Genomic DNA, 25,187 nt, shown 5'->3' with positions numbered 1-25,187 from the left:
TGGACTTGGGTGATGAGGAACATCACCCAAGGCAAGGAATTGACTTATGGTCTGCCTTGGATGGCTTGGGTGTAGGAAACTACACTCTCTCTTCTAACATTCATCATTACAATAATGTACTTTTATAAACACAAAATTGATATTAGGAGGAATTTATAGAGTTCTATCATAAAAAACTGCATATTTTTGTTCACATGTTTATATTTGTTTTATGATCATTAAGAAATTTTGCATATCCGTGAGTACAGATATGTCATCTTTGTACATACATGGATGACATTTCAACATTTATGAATGATTATCATTCTAACAAGTTTGCATATTTTCATGAATAAATAAAAGGTTAAATATGTACGAGTTATAGGAAACAATAAAAAAATCTGAAGATTTTTTCAAGATTTATCTCAATATGCCACTCTCAAATTTTGGAAGCATTTTCAAAGGGCCTTACGGGGAGCTCAAAAAATCTTCAAATCTGTAGTTCACAAAATACGCCAGTAGCCCCAAAATAGTTGCAATGTCTAGACGTACCTACAAAACAATGGAAAAGAACGAGAATTATCATGTATTCTTTCATCTGATTATTCTATTAGAAGCAAAATGTTTATCCTCTTTTTTTTTTTCTTTTTAAATGTACCATGAGGTTAGCTGTAAATGAAGTTAGATTTCATCATAAATGTGAGAGAAAGGGAGATGAGGAAGTGGCTTGGGAATATAGCTTTTCATTTTAATCTAACTGCAGTAGGGAACAAGAAAAGTATGTAACTAGATCATAAAAGATTTGTGTAAAATAATTCTCATAAAAATTATATTTTTCATTCAACATAACAAAAAATTGTGTAACTAGATCATGTGGAAGGTGCTTTCTATAGATTACAATTCCCATCAATACCTGTAAAGAATGGCATTTGAAAGGGAGATGATTAGCTTACAATTTAGCATAGTTCCTAAAGTGCAAGATGTCAACAGAAATCGAATATGAAATAGCCAGCAAATGTTTTGTTCAATTAAGTTGCTATTTGTTTCTCACTGACAAATCTTCTTCTTATTTGACATTGAGAGGACATATATACACCTCAATTAGTGTAACTTATGTGAAGTTAGTGAATATTACTCCACAATAACTCCTCCATTCGACCAAAAATTACCTTGTTTTCTCCTTTTTATTTTGATTGCACAGTCATTCTCATACATCAGCTCTCCAAGAAAGTTCCATTGCATGGAGAGGTCAAGGCCTCCTCATCTGTGAATCCAAAACCCACAATTCAAAATTACAACAACATAATAGTCAACGAAATTGCTTCTGAAGATCTGAAATACATTTCCCAACAGTATGTGTTCAACATACAATCAGGCTTTCCTTTCCATAAAAAAAGGAAAATGGGTGTTACCAGAAAAGAATCAACACCATACATAACTTGACACATACTTATGGCAATGTTTTGAAGAATCCATCAGACATTCTGGTATATGCTTCTGAATTCTTCTAGGAAGTTCTTCAAGCTTTGTTGGCATTATTGTCATTGATGTCAAAAGGGTGTCAAGAGAGGTTGCAAAGATGCAGGTAGCAGTCGCGCATAACACGCAGGTTATGCTGTGCTATTGCGCATAGCACGTCATGTTATGCTGCAGGAGTTTTCAACCTGATTCATCCTCCCCACATGTCAGCAGCAGTGATCGAGTCTCGATTTGGGGTTGAGAGCTGTGATTTCCACATGGCAGCAAATTGTTTGGTTCACCTGTATCCGTGGGTCCCGCGGTGTGTTTGAATGTAGGGAAGAGACCGTGCGGGATAACACTTGAGTGAAGAAGACCTTTCGCAACTAACCTGTAGCGTTGAGATGAAAGTTGCACTAGTCATGCGGGATAAGAGTTTCATTGAGATCGAAGATCCCCCGCTATCCTGCAACATGTTTTTTGAGCCTTGGTTGGCAATGCGGGACAAGAAAAGTCAAAGGGAAATGTGTTCCCCCACTATCCCGCACCACACAAAGTATGTGCATGGTGTTCGTGTGGGATAACTCCAAGCTAGGCATAGCGACTCCCGCTATCCTGCGACTTGTTTGAGTTGAGATTGAAGGTCTCGTGGTGTAACAAAAGATGAAGCAAGAGATGCTTCCTACCATCCCGTGACATGATGGACGAGTGAAAGGTGACAATGCGGGGTTAAGAGATAAAAGGCCAGAATTGGGCTTCCCGCTATCACGCATCATCAAAACATGAGGAGCGATAGTCATGCAGGGCAACTCAAGGAGGAGTGAGATATGTATCCCACTATCCTACAGTGCTAAGGAAGACAAGACGCTAGTTGTGTGGGGTGTTGGTGTACATTTTATCATATACCGAACATTAGAATAAGATATCCAAAGGTATTCTATCCTCTCCTGAAAAATCACTGCTTATCATATGGCGATTCCAAGGTCTATATGTGCAAACAAGCGACTTTAGTGGGATAGCTACTTGGGTAGTGTATGCTGAAAATCTCAAGGGGGACTTACGTTTATAAATGTCTTTCAAGCTTCTGAACTTAGATAAATTTGTCAATTTCAGGCTCTCTCCTTTTTGGATTTTCCGAGATTTAGACCTTCAGAAAAAGGAAAAGGGGATAGGGTTAAGAAAGCTGATCTAAACCTACGAATTCTGGAGACGGTATTAACTAGGTGTTCTCGGGAAACCACACTTCGCTTCGCCACACTAAGGACAACTACACAAAGCGGGTGCAATCTTCAATGGGTTGTGCTTATGATCGAAGTATACACAGGGGATAGGCTCAGACTAAATTTGCACAATGAAATGGAAATCATCCATTCACCAAAAGTATGAGCAGAGATACACCATTAATTAATACTTATCAAATCCTTCATTCAACTCTAACAACTTGAAAGCAAATATAAATTAACTTCTAACTAATGTGTTGAGTGTTGGTTGAAAATTTTGTACACTTGGGAAAATATACAAAATTGTGGTTTCAACCACAGCATGTGAGTAAAACTCTCCTAATTAAGGGAAGGCTCCCCCTATCTAACTACAACTTTGAAAATAAAATAGGATGGGACAACAATCTTTCTTCTTCTTTCAAGAAAGACAATATCCTTTTCTCTTCACAGAAAAGGATAGCGATTGAATATAAACAATAGTAACCACTTTCAAATGAAATGAGAGAAAGGAAGTGAAGTTTCCTGAAAGCACAAAGACTTCCGTTACTTCCTTCGGGACGAGACAACAATATCAAGCTCAAAGACTTGATTATATGAAGTCCTATCTACCGTTTTCTATACTAATGCTATAAAGAACAAATTATAACAGCTCAAAGACTGGGATATCTTATTCTTTTATATTTAAAACCATGGGAAGTAGTATAAGCTCAAAGACTTACAACTATTTCTCACAAAATATACTCCTAAATTCTCCTAAGAACAAGTGAAAGCACAAAGACTTGCAACTTCTCTCAACAAAATATTTATTTTAATCTATATTAACCTCAACTACTTGCAACACAAAGACTGCAAATCAGATGTGATTAAGCTCTTTAAGAAACACTTGCAAGAAAGATAATATAGAACACAAACTCAAGTATGTAGAACAAAGACTCAAAGGTTGAGCAATTTTCTTCTATTCCTTTCAATTCTTAAATTTACACATGAAAGCTCAAAGACTTCTTTGCTGTAAATTTGGCAGAGTTTTTGCTTGCTTTTCCAAAAGATAAAAATTACAATAGACCCCTCAAGTATTTATAGGAGAGGAGTCATGAGAAAAAGGTGGGAGGATCCCAACTAACTTGAGAAATTCTCTCAACCACCAAGACTTATTCAATAACTAACTAAGACTTATTCCAACTACAGTCCTAACTGGACACAACTTGTAGTTGCCTTACATGTAATGACAAAAGTGCAAGTAATGAGTTAACTTGCATTTTACAAAAAATACTTTTACATGTAACTTGTCAAAACAAAATTACAACTAGAAATTACAAAAGTGGAAAAATACAACTAAGTGTTGAAAAACACTTAAGTTGCGGCATGTGAAGACACGAATCATTTAAACTTCTGGATGCTCATTTGTAGTTCCTCGGGATTTGGTTCATGGGTGTTCTTGGCAACAACCATGGTCTTCACAATAGTGTCATGACACCGAAGGAGTGCAGAGTTGTTTTTATCCAGGATGGACTGGATTTCATGCAAAAAGACTTGGTGTTTCATCAACACTTGAATTGAAGCGGCTGAGAATTGTTCCCTCCTCCATTCATTAAGGATCCTCATTTGTAAATCAACAAGAACTTCTTCTTCTGGAATCAGCTCTCCATGCTGACTTAATATGTTGCAAGAGGCCCTTTCACAATGTGAGACAATATCTCGGAAAACTTCACCACAAAATCTCTTTGCATCACCGATCTCCTCAATGAGGGATTTAAGAACAAGGGCCTTGTTTTCCAGAAGCTCTTCAAATTCCAAGTACATGACCCTGGAAGAGATAATGGCATGCTCCTGTAAAACACTTAGCCGTTGTTGGGGCATGGTACGCTAGATTGTCAAACTTTCTTCAACACTTTCCAGATTCTTTTTGAAAGTATCAAAAGTCTGATCCAGTTTCTCCTCAATGGTTTCCAACTTAAACATCATTTGAAAAATGTCTTTTATCACCTGTGCACATAGATCATGAAGCTGATCAACCCAGGAATCTAGTGCTTGTACCTTCTGAGGAGCCCTTTCCACTCCATGAATTGATTCTTGGGAACTAGAAGAACCTATGGAGTTACTCCCTTCAGCAGCAAGTTTTGTGATTTTATGAACGGCTGCCATAAGTTGTCGGTTTTCCTCTTCTAGATTGTCTTTCTTTGCTAGAAGTTCATCACACCTTTGTACTAGAGAAGCTACAAAAAACTGAGCATCATGTTTAATGACCTCATGCGTTTGTTTGCCCAATTCTATCCTTGTAACCTTATAATCAGCAGCTGACATTTCTTCAAGTGGCTTATCTGCAATGGGTTCTACAATTTTAGCTACCTTCATCTTGTTATCGTCAACGGTTACTCTGGAGATAGTCTTGGCCTTCTTAGCAACCTTGGATCTGGACTGTTTTAGTTGTTGATAATCAAAGGCATCAGGTGAGATTTTTTGCTTCTTCCTTTTTGGAGTAAAAGAGCTAAGCCATGGGGGTAAAGTCATCAACTCCCCTTCAGTAGCAGCTGTGGCCAAAGGAGAAGCAGTTTCTGTTTGAATCACCGTGGTCATCTTGGGAGGAATATTTGTTTGGACAGTGACCACGGTTTGCTCAGTTACCAATGGGCATGAAGATTGCCTCATAAACTCTTTAAAATCAGAAGTGGAAGTATCAATTTCTGACAACTGAATGCAGGTAGGAATATCCTCAAGAACTTCCAACACACTCTTTTGTTGATGATTAGGAGGTGGCTCGTATGCTGAAATGGGAATAGCATTCTGAGGAGATTCATCCACAAGTAAATCAGGAGGAGAAAGAGGTGTCTCAATGGAAACTGGGGGAATGATCTCATGAGGCGAGTTTGAAACTAGAGACTTAGGAGCATCATCAGATTGCTGCCCTTCTTTTGGATTATCTAGATCAACCACCTGAACATGAAAACGTGATTTTTCCTTCCCATGAACTGTTGTCTCCTCAGGAGGAAGCACTACAGTCCTACTAACTCACAACTTGATCCTTGTGCCCGAAGATGATGCACCTTCCTTATTGTCAACCTGAATCTCAGACTTACGTCCAAGAGGCCCCATAGAATCATCTTCTTTTCCAACCTTGATTTTTATAAGTCTAAACAGCATTACCTTTCAGCCATGCATTGGTGTTAGCCAAGATAGGCTGAAATCTCTCAAGGATGGATATGCACTCTTTGTGTGACCATTGGATCAAAGGAAGTGGAGCCTCCTCAACCCTCCGCGAAATGTATTCAGGATCAAGTACATGCCCATCGTCAATCATCCCTTGTGGGATATCCACCAAGTTCAAATCAACAATTTGCTCAACAGTGAGCCTGCAGTAATCCATCTTTAGAACCTCGACCTCTATGGGAAGATCTACCCAGATGTCTTCAATGCGATGCACGTGCACAAAAGATTTTTTGATCTTCTCCTTCATACCCCTGTAATCAAAATCAACTCTAGGTTTAAACCTTTTGAGTTTAATTTCCTGCATTTCAGTCTCCATGGCCTTAGCTTTTACGGACGTGACAAGAGAATACCGGCCAATTTTTAATGGGTTTGTTGTAGAGATCCCCATTCCAACCTTGTGTTTAGCAGACTGAAAAGTGTGGACAGCCATGATCTGTCTTCCCAACTCCATAAGAATGATCCTATCAGTTGGGTATCTAGGAAGCATATATGGATGACCACTATAGCATCCAATTCTCATATAGGTGAAAGTGGGGAACTGTAGAAACAAACATCCATATTCGCAAACCCTTTCCCATGCCTCATTTGATACCCTTTTGTTCCTCAGAGTTCTGTCAAACTGACACATGAAATAATCGAAGAATGCATCTTGGACTCTTTTGAAATGCAGACTGCTAGGTCTCAAAGGCAACTGATCATAATATTCCCAAACTGGTATAAGTGAGCGATCACCCTTGGTAGAAAGACCTGGAAAGTGTCTTAGTGATGCTGCCAAGTATACCAAATATGAGTTCATGTAAAAAGTCATGGTGGAAGGGACTGCTGCAAGTTGTTCACACAAGGCATCGCTGATGACTTCTCCCCATGATATGTGATGCGACTGCCTTATGAACATGATGAACTGGTACATCCATGGCTCAAAGACATTAGAATGCTCGAGGCCCATCATCCTGCTGAGAAGGGTTATGGTGTCTCCTATCTCCCATTTGAAATCATAGCAATACAACTTAGCCCAACTTGAGAAGGAGGCTCATGGCTCTTGGATCCACCTGTTGATATGCCCCTTACAATCTTTTTCTCTCTTCACGTAATACTCAACTGCACTTTCTTTGGAGATTTCCATGTAAATAGGTGCGGGAGGTATTCTAAAAACCTTCTCGATTGTATCTGCATCAAGACGAATTATTGCCTCACCATCATCATTTTTGATGACTCTTGTCTCTTTGTCAAAATATGGGCGTAGGTGAGAACAAATTCAGGTTCTAGGGCAGCCACCTGGAAGGAAGACGCATGATGGATATGGCTGTCCAACAACCGCTGCATGTTGTTATCTTGTGGATCTTCCACCCTCTTGACAAACTTTGACATATCCACGTGCCCTATTTCTGTGTCTCTGATATGATCCAAAGGGGAAGAAACTTGGGAAGGTGCAACCTCGTTCTGATAATTGTCATATTTGTACTTCATCTTTTTTGGAACTGGAGATGAAAACAAATCTGACATTGATTGAAAACCTAGAATACTGTGATGAAGACTTAAAAGTGTTAAGGCAACATCATAGTCAGCTGCAAATATCATTTTTCCTTCTTCTAATGGGAAAAACTTCGATTCTTGAACTTCATGATTTTGTGAGAGGAAGAGGGGAAATATATGGAAATGGGAAAAACTTGACTTTGACCAATTTCGGTTCTTGGGGAAATTTTTGCAAGTATACAAGTTGGAAAGAACATACATGCAATCAGGGTTTTAAAACCCGAATGCAAGTACACTTGTAAATTTGCAAATGGAGAAATGGGTGGAAAATGAGAATTTGACTTGCGGAAAATGACGGAAATGGAAAGTACGGATGTGGGAAACATGAATGGATAGAAATGGGAAAATCCGGGAATGTCATTTTCATTAAAATGGGAAGAACTTTTCAACATGTAATCCGGTTTTTAAAATCTGAATTTGAAAGGGGGTGTTTCACATCATTTCAATTTGGAATTTCAACCATAAATGGTTAAATTCATTAACCGTAAGGGAAGAACAAAAATTTCCAGCCAACTTGTAATCGGGATTTAAAATCCCGAATACAAGTAAAGAGGGAAAAAGGGGAAGAACAATGCAATTCAAAAATTGCATAACAAGGGGAAAAACTCTCTCACAAAAACCGATTTTTGGGTCTTAGTTTTTGTTGTTCTTCTAGGCAACCCAGAAAAAATCCATTTGATAAAAACAATCTTTAAAATGATAAAGAAAATAATAAAAGGAAACAAGAAAGAAAGGAAAACATACCTTGAATGAAACTGAAAATGCTTCTCCAAAAATGCAAACAATCTTTGAATGAAGAAGAATAGCTCTTAAGTAAATAGATGCAAACCGTAATCCAAACCCTTGCCACGTTTTTGAAAAATGTCTTTAGCAGCAAAAATGTGGTTATAGATGCAAGAAAATAGGGCCAAATTGCTAAGGAAATACCATGTATGAGAGTCTCAAATCCAAACGCCCAAGGATGGAGAGAAAACGTGGCACCAAAACCCCAAGATGAGGCTTGGAAGAATCACGTGGAAAACGGTTTTGAAGAAGTAAAACGCAGTAAATGAAGTGTAAACCATTTACCAAATCTAATGCAACGTGTTTCCAAACTCACAAAAATCGCCTTGCAATCATATCGCCTCCTTGATCCATGATTTTATCCACAAAAATCAATTGAAACTTTCAACAAATTTGCCTCCTATAGCTAATCGGGTTTTTAGAGACAAAGTGCAAGTTCGAATTTGCATGAACATGTGAAAATCGGGTTTTTTTAGAAGATATAACAAGTTTTAATTTTCACTTTTTCCTCAACAAAGCCAAAATCGGGATTTTTGGAACAAAATGCAAGTTTAAAATATCAAAAATGCACTTTATAAGAAAAATCGGGTTTTTGGAGACAAAGTGCAAGTTTTAAATTGTCACTTTTTCAATTACAAGACAAAATCAGGTTTTTGAGAGAGAAATGCAAGTTTAAAATCACTTGCAAAGGGGAAATAAAACCCCTACAAGTTATAATTTACTTGTAATAGGGGTTTAAAATCCCTATTACATGTAAAAACCATTAAAGTAGGGGTTTTTGGAAAGAACTACAAGTTTACTTGTAACTTAGCCAAAAAATCCCTATTTTAACTGAAAAAAGCCAAAAAACAATAAAAACAATAAAAACAATAAAGGGGAAATTTGAAACAAATTACAAGTTTTCATTTTTTAATAAAGTGCACATGTAATAAGCTAAAAATTTCCCTACAAAGACCAAAACAATGGAAATCATTAAAACTTGCAGTTCAAGGAAAATTCTCCACCTGCAGTCGGGATTTAAAAACCCGAAATTGAAGGAAAGACATAGCAAACGAACCCAGAATGCGACGAAATTCGAAATGTAGTTCGAGGATGGACTGAGGATTAAGCCAGTCCAAGGATTAGTAAAAATTCTGCCTCGAGAAGCGTGCTAGAGTAATTTAAAATTTTTTTTTAACAAAATTTTTATGTAATGGTCCTTCATTTTTGGAAACAAAAATGAGGACAACATTGAGGAAATTGAAACCATAGTTTTAAAACTCGTGGACTCGCCACGGACTCGCGAGTCCATGGGAGCCACGAGTCGACTCGCCAAGGACTCGCGAGGCGAGTCCTGGCGAGTCCATCTGAAAGACTCGCGAGTCTTTTGCAAGGACTCGCGCGAGTCTTTTGCATGGACTCGCGAGTCTTTCAGATGGACTCGCGCGACCCAGAAAAAAAGTCATGCAAGCTTTAAAATTGAGTTTAACATGTGAAAAAATTTGGTCTCTCTGTCAGGATTCATGTATGGAATATAACATTTCTTATACTTTAAGTTATATTCCATATATACTGTCAGGATGTTTGAGAGTGGTTTCGGACCTCCACGAGTTATAATGCAAAATCTAGTTTTTGGAGGATTCTTCAATTTTCCAGACTTAGTCAAATTTCAGGATCCTTCGGTGATGCCCCTTGACCCCAACTTGGGGGCGCTGCCCCCAAACCCTCGTCGAAAAATATAGGGGGAAATTGCGCCGATGGAAGTAGGGGAAAATTTAGCCGATGGAAGTAGGGAAAATTTAACCTCTGAGTCTGATTAGGGTCCATATAAAAGCATAATTAGCATTGAAGAAATCTTGGTATTATACATTTTAGAGTTGAAAGTTTGAAACTATGAGTATGTGACATGTGTAATGTTTCAATTATGGCTCTTATGTTCTCTAAATGCATTAATTTCTTTATGTTTTTTTGTAAAACTACGGTTTTTTTTTTTGCCGAGTCCTTGCCGAGTCTTTCACGAGTCCGAGTCCGAGTCCAAATTTTTGGTTTGCCGAGTCCGTGGCGAGTCCGAGTTTTTCAACTATGATTGAAACCATGCTAATCACTCAAATAACAGAGATTACAAAGCCTTAAGAGAAAGCGCACATGCAATGTATTATTTGAAAAATGACCTTCACGCAACAATATGTCAAAAACCTCACACTCTCCAAATGAGAGGAGGTAGCCTTATATAGTTTTCCAGAAAACAATGAAGGGCCGAGATCAAATAGTGATCAAGGGTCCAAATTGAAAGTTACAAACCCTAATTAGGGTTTCTCAAAACTCTATCAGTTAGAACAGACAAAAGAGAGACATGTGGCACAGTTGCTATTATCACTGAGGTGAGTGTCCAGTTTCGCTTTTTGCAGATTCAATGTATCTGGAAGTCAACGACGTCCACATCATCAGTACACGTGGCGAGGATGCATTCCCACTCAACTGCCTGGGCAAGAAAGTTTTCATCAATGAGGAGAAAACTCGCAATCCTTGAGAGATCCCCCTTATCAACCATCCCCAAGACTTTGAAAAAGTCGACTGAATTTTGGCTCTCAGGTTCTCTGCCTGTAGGTGTTTTTCTCGCATACCCTCCCTTTGCCACACGAAACACTTTACTTAAAATTTCTCTAACATTTTTCTCAATTTTAGAACACTTAGTCTCAGATTTCTTCAGGACCTCAATCTTGGTGACCAAGGCACAATACCAAGTGTTAAAATCATACTTATCCCCAACCTGGATGACACCTGCATCTATCAAGTCTTGCTTTGACAGACCTCGGATAATCCTCAATTGTGGGAGTATTTCATCTTGGATTTCTCAATATCCTCCCAATTTGCAGCTAAGTCCTGAATTCTGCTGACCAATGAAGAAGCCGACTCATGTTGTTGATACCAAATTTTCCACAAGTCTTTTTTCTATGAATGTGAGTGGCTTAGCCTAATCTTCGTCATGTCTGTAAGCTTCTGCAGCGACCACATGATCTTCCTCTACTTCCTTACTTCTTCCAATGGTCTAGTTTCCCTTCGTTGTGTACCCCAGCATGTTGATTGATAAGACTGGTTTATCATGTTCCCGATACAGTTTCAACTTTGAGCTATTTACAGGGTCGCGTATTGGGTTATCATCTAGGGTGGAAAGTTTTACTACTCCATTCTTCCCCACTTCTCTGATTTTATAGGGCCCCAACCAACGAACTTTTAACTTACCAGGCCGAAGTTCGTTGCGGCCGTTATACTTTAGAACCAATTGACTGGGACAAAAGTCCGTCCATCGGAGATGTTTGTTGTGCCAGTACTTTTGTTGGTGTTGGGCCACTTTCGTCGCCCACTGCGCCATCATCCGACATTCATCTAACTTGGTGAGGTTCATAAGATAGGCATTTAGACTCTCCTCGTCTCCCAGTCAGTTGCTAGCAACAATTCGTAGGCCTGGTACGGTGTACTCCTCTGGGACCACAACTTCCTAGCCGTACATAAGTTGGAATGGGGTGTGACCCGTCGTCACCTTGTATGTTGTACGGTACGCACAGAGTACTGCAGGGAGACGCTCCTCCCAGTCTTCCTGTTCCACTCCAAATGATTTATAAATGATGGAGACGAGTATCTCGTTTGTGGCTTCCGCCTGACCATTTGCCCATGGATAGTACGAACTGGATAAATTGTGGAAGATTGTGAATTTTGTCGTCATCATCCGAATGACCTGGTTAACAAAGTGAACTCCTCGATCACTTGTAATTTGGATTGGAATTCCAAACTTGGTCACAATTTTCTCATACAGGAACCTTGCCGTACTCACGACAGTGTTGTCTGGGAGAGCTCTTGCTTCGGCCCACTTGGTGAGATATTCTGTGGCCACAACAATGTACCGACATCTGTGCATATTGCTCACCTTCAAAGGCCCTACAAAATCCAATCCCCATCTTTCAAACAGTTCCTGTGGCTGAGAGGGAAATAGGGGCATGAAGTCTCGTTTAAGAGGTTTAATTGCACGCTGGCATGTGGTGCAGTCACTGGTTGGGAGGGACCTCAAAGAGACCAGTTCGGACCGGTCAGCAAGAGTAAACACAACGGAAACACAAGGATATGATGGAGGTAGTGTAGAACTGAATGAATTAAATCATGAAAACTGATTACAAGCAACTGATAACATCCGGGATACAAGATTAGGCTCACTGGCCTGCTACAAACATGCTCAATTACAGAACAGGTCACAACCGGGACCTCAAAACTTTTGATCTAGCTTCTATGCTCTATCTTTCCTTTGATCTACATTCTAATGCTCAATTACAATGATTTATACGATTCAAGGGGTTCCGATCGCCCCAAAAGGATCAAATGCCGAAGAACAAGACCAAACTTGTAAAACCAACAAGGTCGGCCTCCGCCAAAGAGATTCCTCCGGAAAATCCAAAGGATGAAGTGTAGATCAAAGGGAAGGTCGGCCACATACCAAGGAAAATCAGAATCAACGCTCAGGGCTCCATAAGCTACGGAAGGGATCCGTAGATTCACCAAAGCAAGTAGGTCCAACCAGTTCCGGTGCCAGAAAACTGTCTCGAAAATCGGAATCGATAACTTGCCGGAAAATGATCCAAATGCTCCGCGGTTTAGGAATAAGGAAGATGATCAAGTCCTCAAGCAAAATCCAACTCCTCAAGATCCAGTGAGCCAATGCAAGAAAATGTAGAATGAAATGCTGAACTGCAAAACAGAAAGGAAATATTTTTGGTTGATGCAAGATTGCCAAGAACCGGGGATGCTCCTGCATCAATGTGTCACATCCAACCACCCATTCACGCGCATCAGTGTGCAAGGTTGGCCACCATAATCTTGCCAACAGTACCTTTTGTGCGGTGGCATCAGGTCCAATATGGCCTCCTGCCAGTTCATCATGAGCTTCCTTTAGTACACTTGGAATTTCTTCTTGTATCACACATCTTCGCAGGATCTGGTCTGGTCCCATCTTGTATAGTAGGCCATTGATCAGTTGAAAGGTTTTACTTTTCAGTGCCAGCTTACGTCATTCCCCCGATGGCATGTCTCGAGGAAATGTCGAGGTGGTTAGGTACTCGCTAATGTTCTCGTACCAGGGGGTAGTATGGCTATTTGGAACAAGTGGGCGTCCGGAAAATCCTCATTTACTCCTTCTGCGGGCTCTCTGGATTTGATCCTTGACAATTGGTCTGCAATGACATGACTCTTTCCGGGTTGTAATCCGATGGTGAAGGTGAAATTCTGAAGTAATAACAACCATCGTCTTACTCGTCCCTGGATTATTGGCTTATATACCAAATACATCAAAGCCTGATGGTCTAAATAAAAAGTGAATGGTGTCGCAAGGAGGTAGTGGTGGAACTTCTGCACGGAGTACACCATTCCCAGTGCCTCCCTCTCTGTCATGCTGTAGTTCCACTCAGCCTTGGAAAGCAGTCGACTGGTGAAAAAATAGGGTGATCCAATCTTGTACGCCCACCTGTGTCAGAGTGGCACCGATGGCATAATTGGAGGCGTCCACGTGAACTTGGAACTCCTTGTCCCAGTCAGGATATGCAAGGATTAGTGCACTCACTTGTCGTGATTTTAACTCCTTGAAAGCTTCTTCCTGCTCCGTACCCCACTTGAACGGTTCTCCCTTCCTTGTCAGCTTGTCCAACGGACGGGATACCTACACAAACCTCTTGATAAACCTCCTATAGTAGTTGACATGTTCGAGAAAGGATTTCACCCCCGTGACATCCACTAGACTCTCCATGTTCACAATCACCCCTACCTTGTCGGGGTCCGTCTTCAACCCTTCCTTGCACACAATGTGCCCCATCAACTTCCCTTGTGGTACCATGAATTGGCACTTCTTGGGATTCAGGGCCAGTCGACATCTCTCTATGCACTCCCCGAGTGCATTCAAATGGGTTTCCTGCTTATTGTAGATATACTAGTCATCGAGGAATGCCTTGAAACTTCCAACCGACATCCCATAAAAAATGTGTAATATGATCCGCTGGAAGGTTGCCGGAGCATTACATAGGCCGAAGGGCATCCGATTGTATGCATATACTCCATCCTCCACTATGAATGTTATTTTCAGCTTATCTTCTTCTGCGATGCTGATCTGGTTATATCCAGAAAATCCATCCAGGAACAAGTAAATCTCGTGGCCTGCTACCTCCTCCAAAATGCTGCCAGTGAACGGAATTGGGAACGGGCCCTTGATAGTCACAGCATCCAGGCATCGAAAGTCCACACATATCCTGATTTGGTTTGCTTCCTTGTTTAGAGAGATGACAATTGGCGATACCTAGTCACTGATTTCTATCTTGAAGATAATTCCCTCCTCCAGCATCTTCTCAATTTCTGTAATATCCCAGTAAATTTTTTTTTTGATTTTTTAACAATAAGAAATACAAGCAATCACCACAACCCGTTAAGGTTAGAGAAATAATCCAAGTTGCTGAAAGGGAACCCTTCCACCTTTTGTTCACCGAGAGTCCAGTCTGGGAGGGTGAGAGCATACGGTGTTCCAGGGATCGTTAGCAACACTAATCAAATTGAAATTACAATGCCTGGGCGGCAAGCCAACCCCTTTTGCTTATCCAGCAGGATAGAAACCAAACTCTTGGTGGTAAACCAGCCAAGGGAAAATGACAAGAAACTGAAATTCAATCACTCTACCACATATTTCAGCGGGAGGACATTATATTAAAATATCACTCTACTGCATATTTCAGCGGGAGGACAATTGCATTAAACTTATCACTCGACCACTTATTCAGTGGGAGGACTCAGTACATAAACTGAATTTCAAAGTAAGAAGGCGGCTAAGCTAGCCTCTTCCACTTATGCAGTGGGAATTACCAAATAAGGACAACAAGAATGATTGATCAGTACTACTGAAACAACCTTACAAAATTAGAGATGAAAGGAGAGTAATGCAGATTTCTACAACAAGAATATAATTTTCTGTTACAATCAATCTGCAAGCTGAAAGTACAAAACAACAACCCACGGAAACACCCAAATGCTCATAACTCCCTCATTTTTCATCCAGTTTGACTCAAACTAGTCCCAAACCCACCATAATTCACTCACAACAGCAACCAATCAAAGCTACAACCCCAACAACCCAACAACTATTTGGCACACATCCCAATGCAAGCACAAAATCAAACGCTAGACCTAGGAAGTTCGATTTTGTCTAGAAAAATCATTGCTCAATTAAACTTGCTAAAAACTTACACAATGTATCGCCATGGCTAGGAAGGAAGGATGAGCTGGTACCCAGAATGATGGAGTCGCCTGGTTAAGAGGTGTGAGCAAAATATACTTTCAGCAGTTCCACGACCAGCAACCAGAAAACACTCAAATCCCACATAGAACGCTCCACAATCTGCAACTCATTCACCAACAACACTGGGAATACAAGGACACAACTAGGTACTATCTTGCAAGTACGAAACTGAGACTTAGCTAGGAAGCCATACTTCGAAGCTCAGATTTTCAGTTGCCAAACCGGCAACATAACGATGCAATTTTCATAGATAGTGCAAATGGGAGCCCAAGTCTCATATTTATAACTTCACTCCTCAAACCCAAATGCAATTCCTCCAAATTCAACGCCTTGCATTTGCATTTCATTCCACTACATGTGGACCCAAGTGTAGCGCCACTTTTTATAAGTCAAAACTCATGCCAAAAGGGAGAGGACCCACGTTAATCACTTGGAAAATAATGGAGATGCAATGTGAAATAATATTCCTCTAAAATATTTCGACATCCCATAGTACACATGAATTTTGCCAAAAACTTAGGATAAAATAGGCATTAATCCCAAATTTAATAAACCAGTAGCCAATAATCAGATTAATTAAATATTAACCTTAGGATAAGGAAATAATATTTAATTATGTCACAAATGACTCACGTACTGATTATTATCACAACTAGGATGAAACTGAGCCTGGACGACCACAAAATTGCTGCAGAACCAGAACCCTATCTACTACCAAAAATAGAATTGTGCCACACTGCCACTTACTAAAAATAGTAAGTCAAGAACTAATGCTCAGAAAAGCATGATCTTCGCTTCCAGAGGCAAAGCATGGAGAGCTCAGTAGGACAGTAACACCAGAATGGCCATTCCCTGACTTATCCTCGTTTCATCAATGTTGGACCCTCATTCTTCATTCCACCTAGCCTACGGGTCTCAGGAATAGGCTAATGGATCACTGGAAGGTCATCAGTGAGAAGGGGACATTACAGTCCGCCCTCCCCAAAATTGCTTGTCCTCAAGCAACTATAAGGCTGGATGCAATAAAATTTCCTCATTTTCCTATATAGCATCTTCTGCTGGTAGATTCTTCCATTTGATCAAGTATTCCCTGATCACTCTTCTCCTCAAAGATCGTTCCCTGAATTCAAGGATAGCTTCCGGAATCAAAACCAACTCTCCCTCATCAAGCGGAGGTAACTCAGCTGAAGCAACAACATTATGTCCCAGAGCCTTCTTAAGGCGAGACACATGAAATACATTATGGATCCTGCTGCTTGCTGGTAATTCCAACTCATAAGCCACTTCTCCAACCCTTCTGCTGACTCTGAAAGGCCCATAGAATCGAGGCTTCAATTTCTCATCCCCACTCTTCTTGAGAGTAGACTGTCTGTAGGGCTGGAGACTCAAATAAAACATGTCGCCCACCTCAAAGGTGCGCTCAATTCGCTGCTGATCAACATATAACTTATGCTGATTCTGTGCATGCTGGAGATTATCCCTCAAAATCCTTAGAATATCTTGACTTTGCTGCATCATATCCTTTGCTTGAGGGGTTCTGCTATCACCAAATACCAAGCCTGCGAAGCTAGGAGCTTCATAACCATATAGTGCCATGAATGGTGACATCCGAATGGACATGTGATAGGAGGAATTGTAACAATATTCCCCTAGGTGAAGCCATCTTACCCATGTATTCTGTTGCTTCGAGACATAGTTTCTAAGGTAACCTTCCAACCACTTATTCACTATCTCGGACTGCCCATCAGTTTGAGGGTGATAACTGGTGCTTGGAGTGAGCTCAGTACCACACAATTTGAAAATCTCCTGCCAAAAAGCACTTAGGAACTTGTTGTCCCTATCACTCACAATGTTCTTCGGTAACCCATGTAATCTGAACACTTCCCGGAAGAACACTTCAGCAACTTGTGCTGCTGTAAAAGAGCTGGTGATGGCGAAGAAATGAGCAAAATTTGTAAGTCTGTCCACCACCACATAGATACTATCCTTCCCTTGAGTCTGAGGCAGCCCTGTGATGAAATCCATGGAAATACTCTCCCATTTTTGACCAGGAATAGGCAAGGGTTGTAACAAACCAGTCGGTAGAGTGTGCTCATCTTTGTTCCTCTGACATGTATGACACTTTTTAATGTACTTCAAAACATCACTTTTAAGTCCCTTCCAAGAGAATCTCTCCCGGATCTGCCTGTATGTTTTGAAATAACATTGGTGACTAGCAAGGGGGATGTCATCGAAAGTCTTCAAAATCTTCTCTTTTAACTTAGATTCAGCTACTATGAAGATTCTTCCCTTGTATAGGATCAATCCCTCAACCAATTTGTACCTTTCATCATGAAAAGTACCTTCTATAAGGCTGGTTGCAAACTGATTTTTGGCATAATCAGCAAGCAACAACTCTCTCCAAACGAGTGGTATGATGACATAACTTTCTACCTTCTTAATTAGAAATGTCCATCACACCTTAACCCAGTACAGAAAAGGGCACTGAGAATGAAGAGCAGCCGTTTCATGCTGCAAGGTGCTGTCCTATATCGAAGAAATCATGAGGGCATCTACCTAAGATGCGTGAATAAAGATGAAGCATGCCAGATTGTAGAACAGTTCCATACTAAGTTTGGGACGGTTCATGGGTCAGGCTTAGCGACAGCCCACCAGATCCTCAGGGCAGGCTATTATTGGCCTACCTTATTCCGAGACACCCATGAGCATGTGAAGATCTGTCATGTGTGCCAAGTATCCGCCACAAGGGAGCGAACCTCAGCTATGCCACTCCGACCAGTCATAGAGGTAAAACCGTTTGGCCAGTGGGCACTCGACTTCATAGGTACGATCAACCCGCCCTCCTTTGTGCAATACAAGTACATTCTAACCGCTTCTGATTATTGCACAAGGTGGTCGGAAGCTCAATCATTGAAGCAATGCAATGCTGATGCCGTTATTAAATTTTTAGAAGAAAACATTATTACACGTTTTGGCTGTCCTCACGCTTTAGTCTGTGATAATGGTTCCGCTTTTGTATCATTAAAGTTTTCGAATTGGGCCTTTAACTATGGGATTACCTTAAAATTCTCATCTAACTACTATCCCCAAGGTAATGGTTTAGCGGAGTCCACTAACAAGAACCTGCTGCAGGTGATTAAAAAGCTCCTAGACAAGAATCCGAGAGTTTGGCACACCCAGCTTCGATTTGCCCTTTGGGCAGACCGCACCCGCCATTGGAACTTCACCGTACCACTTGGTATATGGCCTTGACCCCATCTTTCCGATACAATTGAGAATACCAACTTTGCAATTCATGAGCGAATGTCTAGGAATCAATAACGTCGTAGAAGCCAAGTTGTCCCAACTGTTATACTTAGAAGAAAAACGAGACAACGCCATAGATAATTTTGCCAAACACCAAGAAGTGGTCAAGTGTTGGTTCGACAGAAGGGTGAAAGTGAAGGCCTTTCACATTTCTGACCTCGTCCTTTGTTGGGACAAAGCTCATGAAAGGAAAGGAGAGCACGACAAGTTTGATAATCTGTGGCTCGGTCCTTTCTAGATTTCAGAAATTTTGGGAGAGAATGCATTCCGACTCAAGACCCTAACAGGTGAGGACGTCCCCTTGCCTGTGAACGGTCAATTCCTCAAGCATTATTTCCAGCCTTAGGCTTCCCCAAGCCTTTTCGCTGTATATAGTAGTTTAGTTTTCGTTTCTTGTTGTAGTTTAGTTTCCTGTTTTCCTGTTTTGCTTTGGGACCCCTGTCATTTTGGAAGGAAGTTTATGCCGTGTACAACATTGGTGTGATGCCAGGTTTCTATAACTGTCCATTTTTAAGATCCAAGCTCGGGGAGACTCTTGATTAATGGAGCACCCCATGATGGGGTCGGTTAAATCTAGATGACCTTTCTCTGCAAGATCTTGTTCTAGTCAAAACCTATCTCCGATATCGTGATTACTGCACAAACACATGTTAAAATTGCATACAATCAGTTGTTAATCAAAGGGACACTACATCGATGAAAGGTCTGAAGCTATGCTTCAGCGACCACTGTTACGCTCAATCCTGCGTAGGCTTCACTACCTACTATGCCAAAAAGAAGAAGAGAAAAGGAAAGAAAAGAAAATATATATTCAAGAGCAAAGCACTCTGAAATCAATCAAGCACTAAGCATAAAATTGGCGAATGGGAATGTAGGCATCTCTGCTGGTACAGAGCAAAAAGGTAAAACTTTCTTACCGGAAACGGAGCAATCTCTGTGAGCTAACAGGTGATAACTCCGCCAGGGCTATGAACGCTTGTTGGCAGCGGGGCTCTATCCAGGTTGCTTTTGAAGTATCAGCTCGCTGGGCATCTTGACACAGTGAAACATTGGTGCCTCAACTTTTTCTAAGCTGGAATAAACTCTACTTGCACACACTAGTTAATCCGATCTGCGTGTGATTTGATTTGACTTTTAACATTATCTCGTTTTGAAAGACTCTTCTCCTTTTCTCGTCTCAATCATGGTGGTTAACCAAAGATCCTGGGTTCGATCCGGACTTGTGTCCCCGAAATGACTGGGAGCATTTCTCCAGCAGAGTCGCCATTTGCTGTGCGTTGCACATGCTCCCTGTCGCCGACAGGGTCCCCCTTCCTGTTTTGAGCTTTCTGTCGTTGCCTTGCTGAGTTTTGCATAGAGTTTCTCGCGTCTCTTTAGGCGAGTCCGCGACTGATCCGTAAAGTGATTGATGTTGAAGTAATGAGCCGATGAATCTTCCCGGCTAGTCCAGCTCTCGGGCGTGAATGCCAAGAGTTTTGTTCGAAGTTTTGAAAATTGCCTTGGGTAGGCGTAAGATAGTAGGAATCGGCAAAGCCCGCCAAGCAAGGGCAATGCGCCTAAAGGTCGCACGAAGACCCAAGTCGCCATTTGTCACACAACAGTTATGAAGCAGAATGCATAAGGTTTGCGTCACGATGTTTATAAGATTTGAATAAGAGATGATTTTTGCCTGTTGATGAACGATCGAATTGCCTAGCCCAAAATGCCTTAGAATTCTGAAGCCTCCTAAATCCAAATTTGTGGAACCTAGCAAAAAGCTAGTAGGAGGTCCGATGTTTCGTGCAAGTTTTCAAAATTGCCTAAGGGGCAAATTTCGGACCCAGAGGCCAGAAGGGTTAAAATTTCACTAAGTTAAAGTTGCCAAAATCGCCCAAGGGGCCTAATTTCGGACCCTGGGGCGAGAATTTCGAAGTCTGATGTTTCTTGCTTGGTCCGAAAATAATGCAAAGTGCTTTTAAACATTGCAAAAGGTAGCTCTAGTTCTGAAAATCATTTAAAACGCTCAAATTCGGACCTTGGGGTGAAAACTGGAGTTTGTAAGAAGCACGTTTAGATCTGAAATTCGCCTTGAGTGCCCATTTTCAGACCCTAGGGGGTAAATGGGAAAGTGTATCGAGTTTGCAAAATCATCCCCTAGGTCTGAAGTTTCTTTTAGAGCTCGCCAAACATGTCACAAGGTCCGAAAACCCTTGATGCACCCATTTTCGGACCTTGGAGTGAATTTTAAAAATAGAGATAAAATGCGAAATGTTTCCAAGGACTCTTGAAGCTCCGAAAATCACTTAAGTTCCTATCTTCGGACCTTAGCCCAAAAATGAAAGAAAGGTGAAATCGCAACATCTCCAAAAGTACTCCCAGCTCCGAAATTCGCCTTCGACTTATATTTTCGGACCCAGGGAACGAGTGTGGAGAGAGTAAAGGCATTTAATTTTCGAAAAGGGATGCACTTGGTCCGAAAATCGTGAAAGTGCCCCCAGCTCTAAAAATCACTAAGCGATTATATTTTCGGACCCTTTGGACCAAAATGATAAAACGCGAAATGTTTCCAAAGGCGTAAAAACTCCGAAAAAACGCTTGGAGCCCATTTTCGGACCCTAGCTCCGAAATATGAGATAATATCAAAATCGCGAAAATGCTTTTAGGTCCGAAAATCGTTCAAAATCATAAAGTCCTCATTTTCGGACCTGGGAGCGAAAATTAGAAAGAAAGTGTTATAAGTTGCAAGAGGGGCGTAAAAGTCTGAAAACTTCAGTTCACTAGAAAGCCCCAAATTTGGACCTTTGCTCCGAAATTCCAAAGAGCCTCGACTTTGCAAAATGCGCCCCCAGCTGCGAAATAGGCAAAATCGTTCCTTAGCTCCGAAATTGCGATGAATACAAAGGTCGAGTGCTCCGAAGTTTATTTGCAAAATACAGTTCGAACGCCCAAGGCAAAATAGCGCTTGGGATCTGAAGTTCTCCATAGACGTCGAGCCCCGAAGTCATCGTGAAATACACTCCAAAGCGCCAGAAGCTGCAGAAAGTTAAAATTGCAAAGTATACCTCAGGCCCAATAGCTCCAAAATGTTAGAAGCGCATTGAATCCCGAAGTTTATCTGTAAATCGCGAAAGGGAGTTGAAGGGCATTCAAAGTTCCGAAATTTGCAAGATTGTCTTTTAAGTCCGAGGTTTTACTTGCAAACAGTGTCGGTGCTCCGAAGACCGCCAAACGCCCAAAGCCCCAGCAGGTGGAGATCGCAAACTTTCCAAGTTTGCAAAAGAGGAAGTGTGAGGTCCGAAATTCACCAAAAGTGGGTCAGACCTTCGAAATTCGCCAGAGGTGTGCGAATCGCGAAATTTGCGAAGCTTGCAAAGAAGAAAACGCAGTTTGAAATTTGAAAACCATCCAAGGTCCGAAAATAAGAAGGTAAAGTGTTGCATTAACTCCTCCTGATCATTTAAACTCAGATTGCCAATTACCCAGGGTAAGAAGAAAACCATTTAAAAATGATAAATTCTCTTTCGTCCTGCAACCGCGAAAATTTAAAAGAAAGAGATAACCGTTGGAATTCAAACTTTGCAGGATCGTCCGTTCATTTCACGCGACAAGGTTGGGTAATCTCTCACCATCCGCTCCCGTCAGGTAAGTACGCTTTGTTGTGTATGATCATTTGAAAAATGTTTAAATCGAATGGGCGAATGTGTAAAATTTGATCGCACTGCTTGAATTCTTGAAATTTGCATCTCTTTCTCTTATAAACATTGTTCAAAGCGCTCAAAATTTAGAAATCCACTCTTAAGGCTTCGCCAGAAATTGCATCTCTTTTCAAACTTAGGAAAATTTTCATGCTGTCTCTGTTGAAAGTTAATCCAAAATCCAGAAGTGATAAGTATAAATGCATAGTCAGGAATCTTCGTGAATATGCTGTGGTTAAAATTGATCAAGCTGTTAGCTAGAAATATTGCTCCATTTCCAAACTAAATTTTAAAATTAATCTCGGCATGCTGGAGCATTTTCTTATCTAACCCGCATTACCTTTCTTGTATCACCTCGTAATCCGCATCCGGCTGTGCAGGATAAATGCCTAAATCGGCGGTGGAATCATCAAAAACTCCCACAGCAGCCGAAACCTCACGAGCATCCAAATCGGATATCCCGCGTAAGGTTGAAAAGATGAAGTATTAGTATCAGAGGGGAGGATTGTGGGAGTTGAAAGTTTAGAGCGTCAGGGACAACATTGGTGATACTGACCTTGGCCATATCGATATTCAGGACTTCAGGAATCGGGTCTTCTCACCCAACACATATGGCAGGCTTAGGCAGATGGTGGAAAGTGGCATCGCCCAAGTGGCAGGTTTCCCTCCAGCGATACAGAACTATGAATTAGTAGTGGAGGCTGCTCGACATTATGAACCAAAGTCCAGACTAGTGCTTCTGGAGAATATGACTATCGCCGACTTCTCCCCTGAGGCTATTGGTGATGCATTTGACATCCCCTTTCCAAATAATCCCACAGCTACAACCATAGACGAAGCACAAGGGGCATATGATATGAATCCGGCCCGATGCAAAGCACTGATCAACGAAGAATGGTTCAAGGAGAAAAGGCCTTCGAGCACCAGGATTGTGAAAAAGACCCCCAAGAGTGATTTTCATAATGAACATGGGGATATGGTCACCTTACTCAGCCGAGTCATGGGACTTCCTAAGTCCAGCTACTTTGAAGAATGGATGTTCTATTTTACAGAGCAGGTCTTCGCTGGAAAGTCTAAGTTTGACTGGGCTCAGATCGTAAGCAATAACATCCACACTCAGCTGATTGAGCTCGAAACGAAGAAGTACTTCACCATGACCTCTTATTTGGTCTATACGTTCGCCAAGAACCAACCACTGCCAGGATTGATAATGAAAGATGAAATCGGGAATGGGCCCGGTCAGGTGAAAGTCTATGATTGTTACCCACAGCTGCACTACCAGGATATAGCTCAGAGGGAAAAGAACAGCCCGGCTTACGTGGTTGGTCAGTATGAACGTGTCAATGACGCCTTCACAATGCGCCTGGTTAGGCTAATGCAGGGAGGGTTACACATAAGGCTCTCGGAGCAAGCTACTACTTTAGTGCAGAGGTATGGAGCCTGGTTCATTCAGTTCCCCAGGTTTTCCTACATCCGAATAGCTGGTTTCGATGGTGCCCCCCTCCGACTTCCATGGTATCCAACCAACAAAGTAATTCTTATGGAGGTTGCAAGGCAGTCACGCCTGGCCGGCATCTTACTCTGAGAGAGCAAGCAGGTTGGATTCACATTTCCTATGATCATAGGCAGCCATGATGTCCACTTGAAGACCCCTACCCTAGCAGAGGAGTCCCTTGCGGAGTTGGCCTCTTATGGCCTACAGGACCATTTCCCAAGAAAATACTTTGATCACGATAATCTGGCTAAAAGAGCCTATGGTCGAAGGTACAGAGCAAAGGAGTTAGTTGAAGACTATTGGAAGAATTGCTCCGATGACTACGAGGTCAGGTGACGGGAATATTCTAGGTTGAGTGTGCAGCAGATGCGACTCTTTGAATACCGTCGGGTCCCAGACCAGCTCATAGACTCAGGAAATTGCCTCCAGGCCCGAGAATTTGAAGCAGTAAGGCATCTCTTGCCAGGTGTTGATTGGTCCCAGGACCTGTTGATGTGTATTTTGTACACAATCAAACACAGAATAAAATACCCAAGGGTACCTTATCCTCTCTTGAGTAAAGCCTCTGAATGCTGAAGATGTCGCAAAAAGGATCAATCGGGATGACTTCAAGGTTCTTGTATGTAGGGTCTCTACGTGTGGATAAGCTCTCTGTGGTATGATGTGATTTGCTGGAATCACAAGGGGACTTACATTTGATGATTGAACATCTGATTTGCTTTGAATATTGCTGGAACACAGGCTCTTACTAGCTTTGATTTGAAAAAAGGAAAAAAGACGAGGGCGAGGAGAGGATCTAATCCTAATACTAAGGAATGTAGGAGCAATGATTGATCTTCGATGAAATTCTAACTAAGTCTTGTTTTGACATCGCTGGACCATCTCCACAAGGCTAGTGCAATCTTCGAAGGAAAGCTTTATGATGTTCAAATCATCGCTGCAGGCATAGACACCATCAGGTTGATGCATATCAATGAAGAAGCGACAATTGAAGTTAAGCTTAAGCTGAATGATTCTAGTTGACTACGTAAGGCAAGTCTGCAATCAACAAACTGCTAGTAGTATAGATATACGAATTTCACCATCAATCAAGCACATTTCTTCCACTCATCTAATAACATGAAATCAAATATGAGAAGTATAAAGACCATGCAAATTGTCGAATCGACCCATAGATTTCACCATTTCTTCAATGAAGTTACAAGTCTTTTACAACAACATCTTGGCAACAATCT

At 41.3% G+C, this 25,187-nt stretch overlaps 1 protein-coding gene across 2 annotated transcripts in view; it reads right to left on the bottom strand.

Moving 5' to 3' along the window:
* The window catches only part of LOC131066456 (uncharacterized), a 316,657-nt gene that overhangs the window by 34,282 nt on the left and 257,188 nt on the right, over positions 1-25,187 (bottom strand). For both annotated transcript variants that reach the window (XR_009111667.2, XM_058001209.2), the window contains exon 9: positions 452-531. Coding sequence is in view for 1 of the 2 variants with exons in the window: in XM_058001209.2 (XP_057857192.2) it covers positions 452-531 (80 nt within the window). In the remaining variant the exon portion in view is untranslated. The remainder of the gene's footprint in view (positions 1-451; positions 532-25,187) is intronic.

The sequence above is a fragment of the Cryptomeria japonica genome, chromosome 11 (genome assembly GCF_030272615.1).
Source record: "Cryptomeria japonica chromosome 11, Sugi_1.0, whole genome shotgun sequence".
Lineage (NCBI taxonomy): Eukaryota > Viridiplantae > Streptophyta > Pinopsida > Cupressales > Cupressaceae > Cryptomeria > Cryptomeria japonica.
Note: the sequence above shows the minus strand (reverse complement) of the source record. Positions and strands in the feature narration are given on the sequence as shown.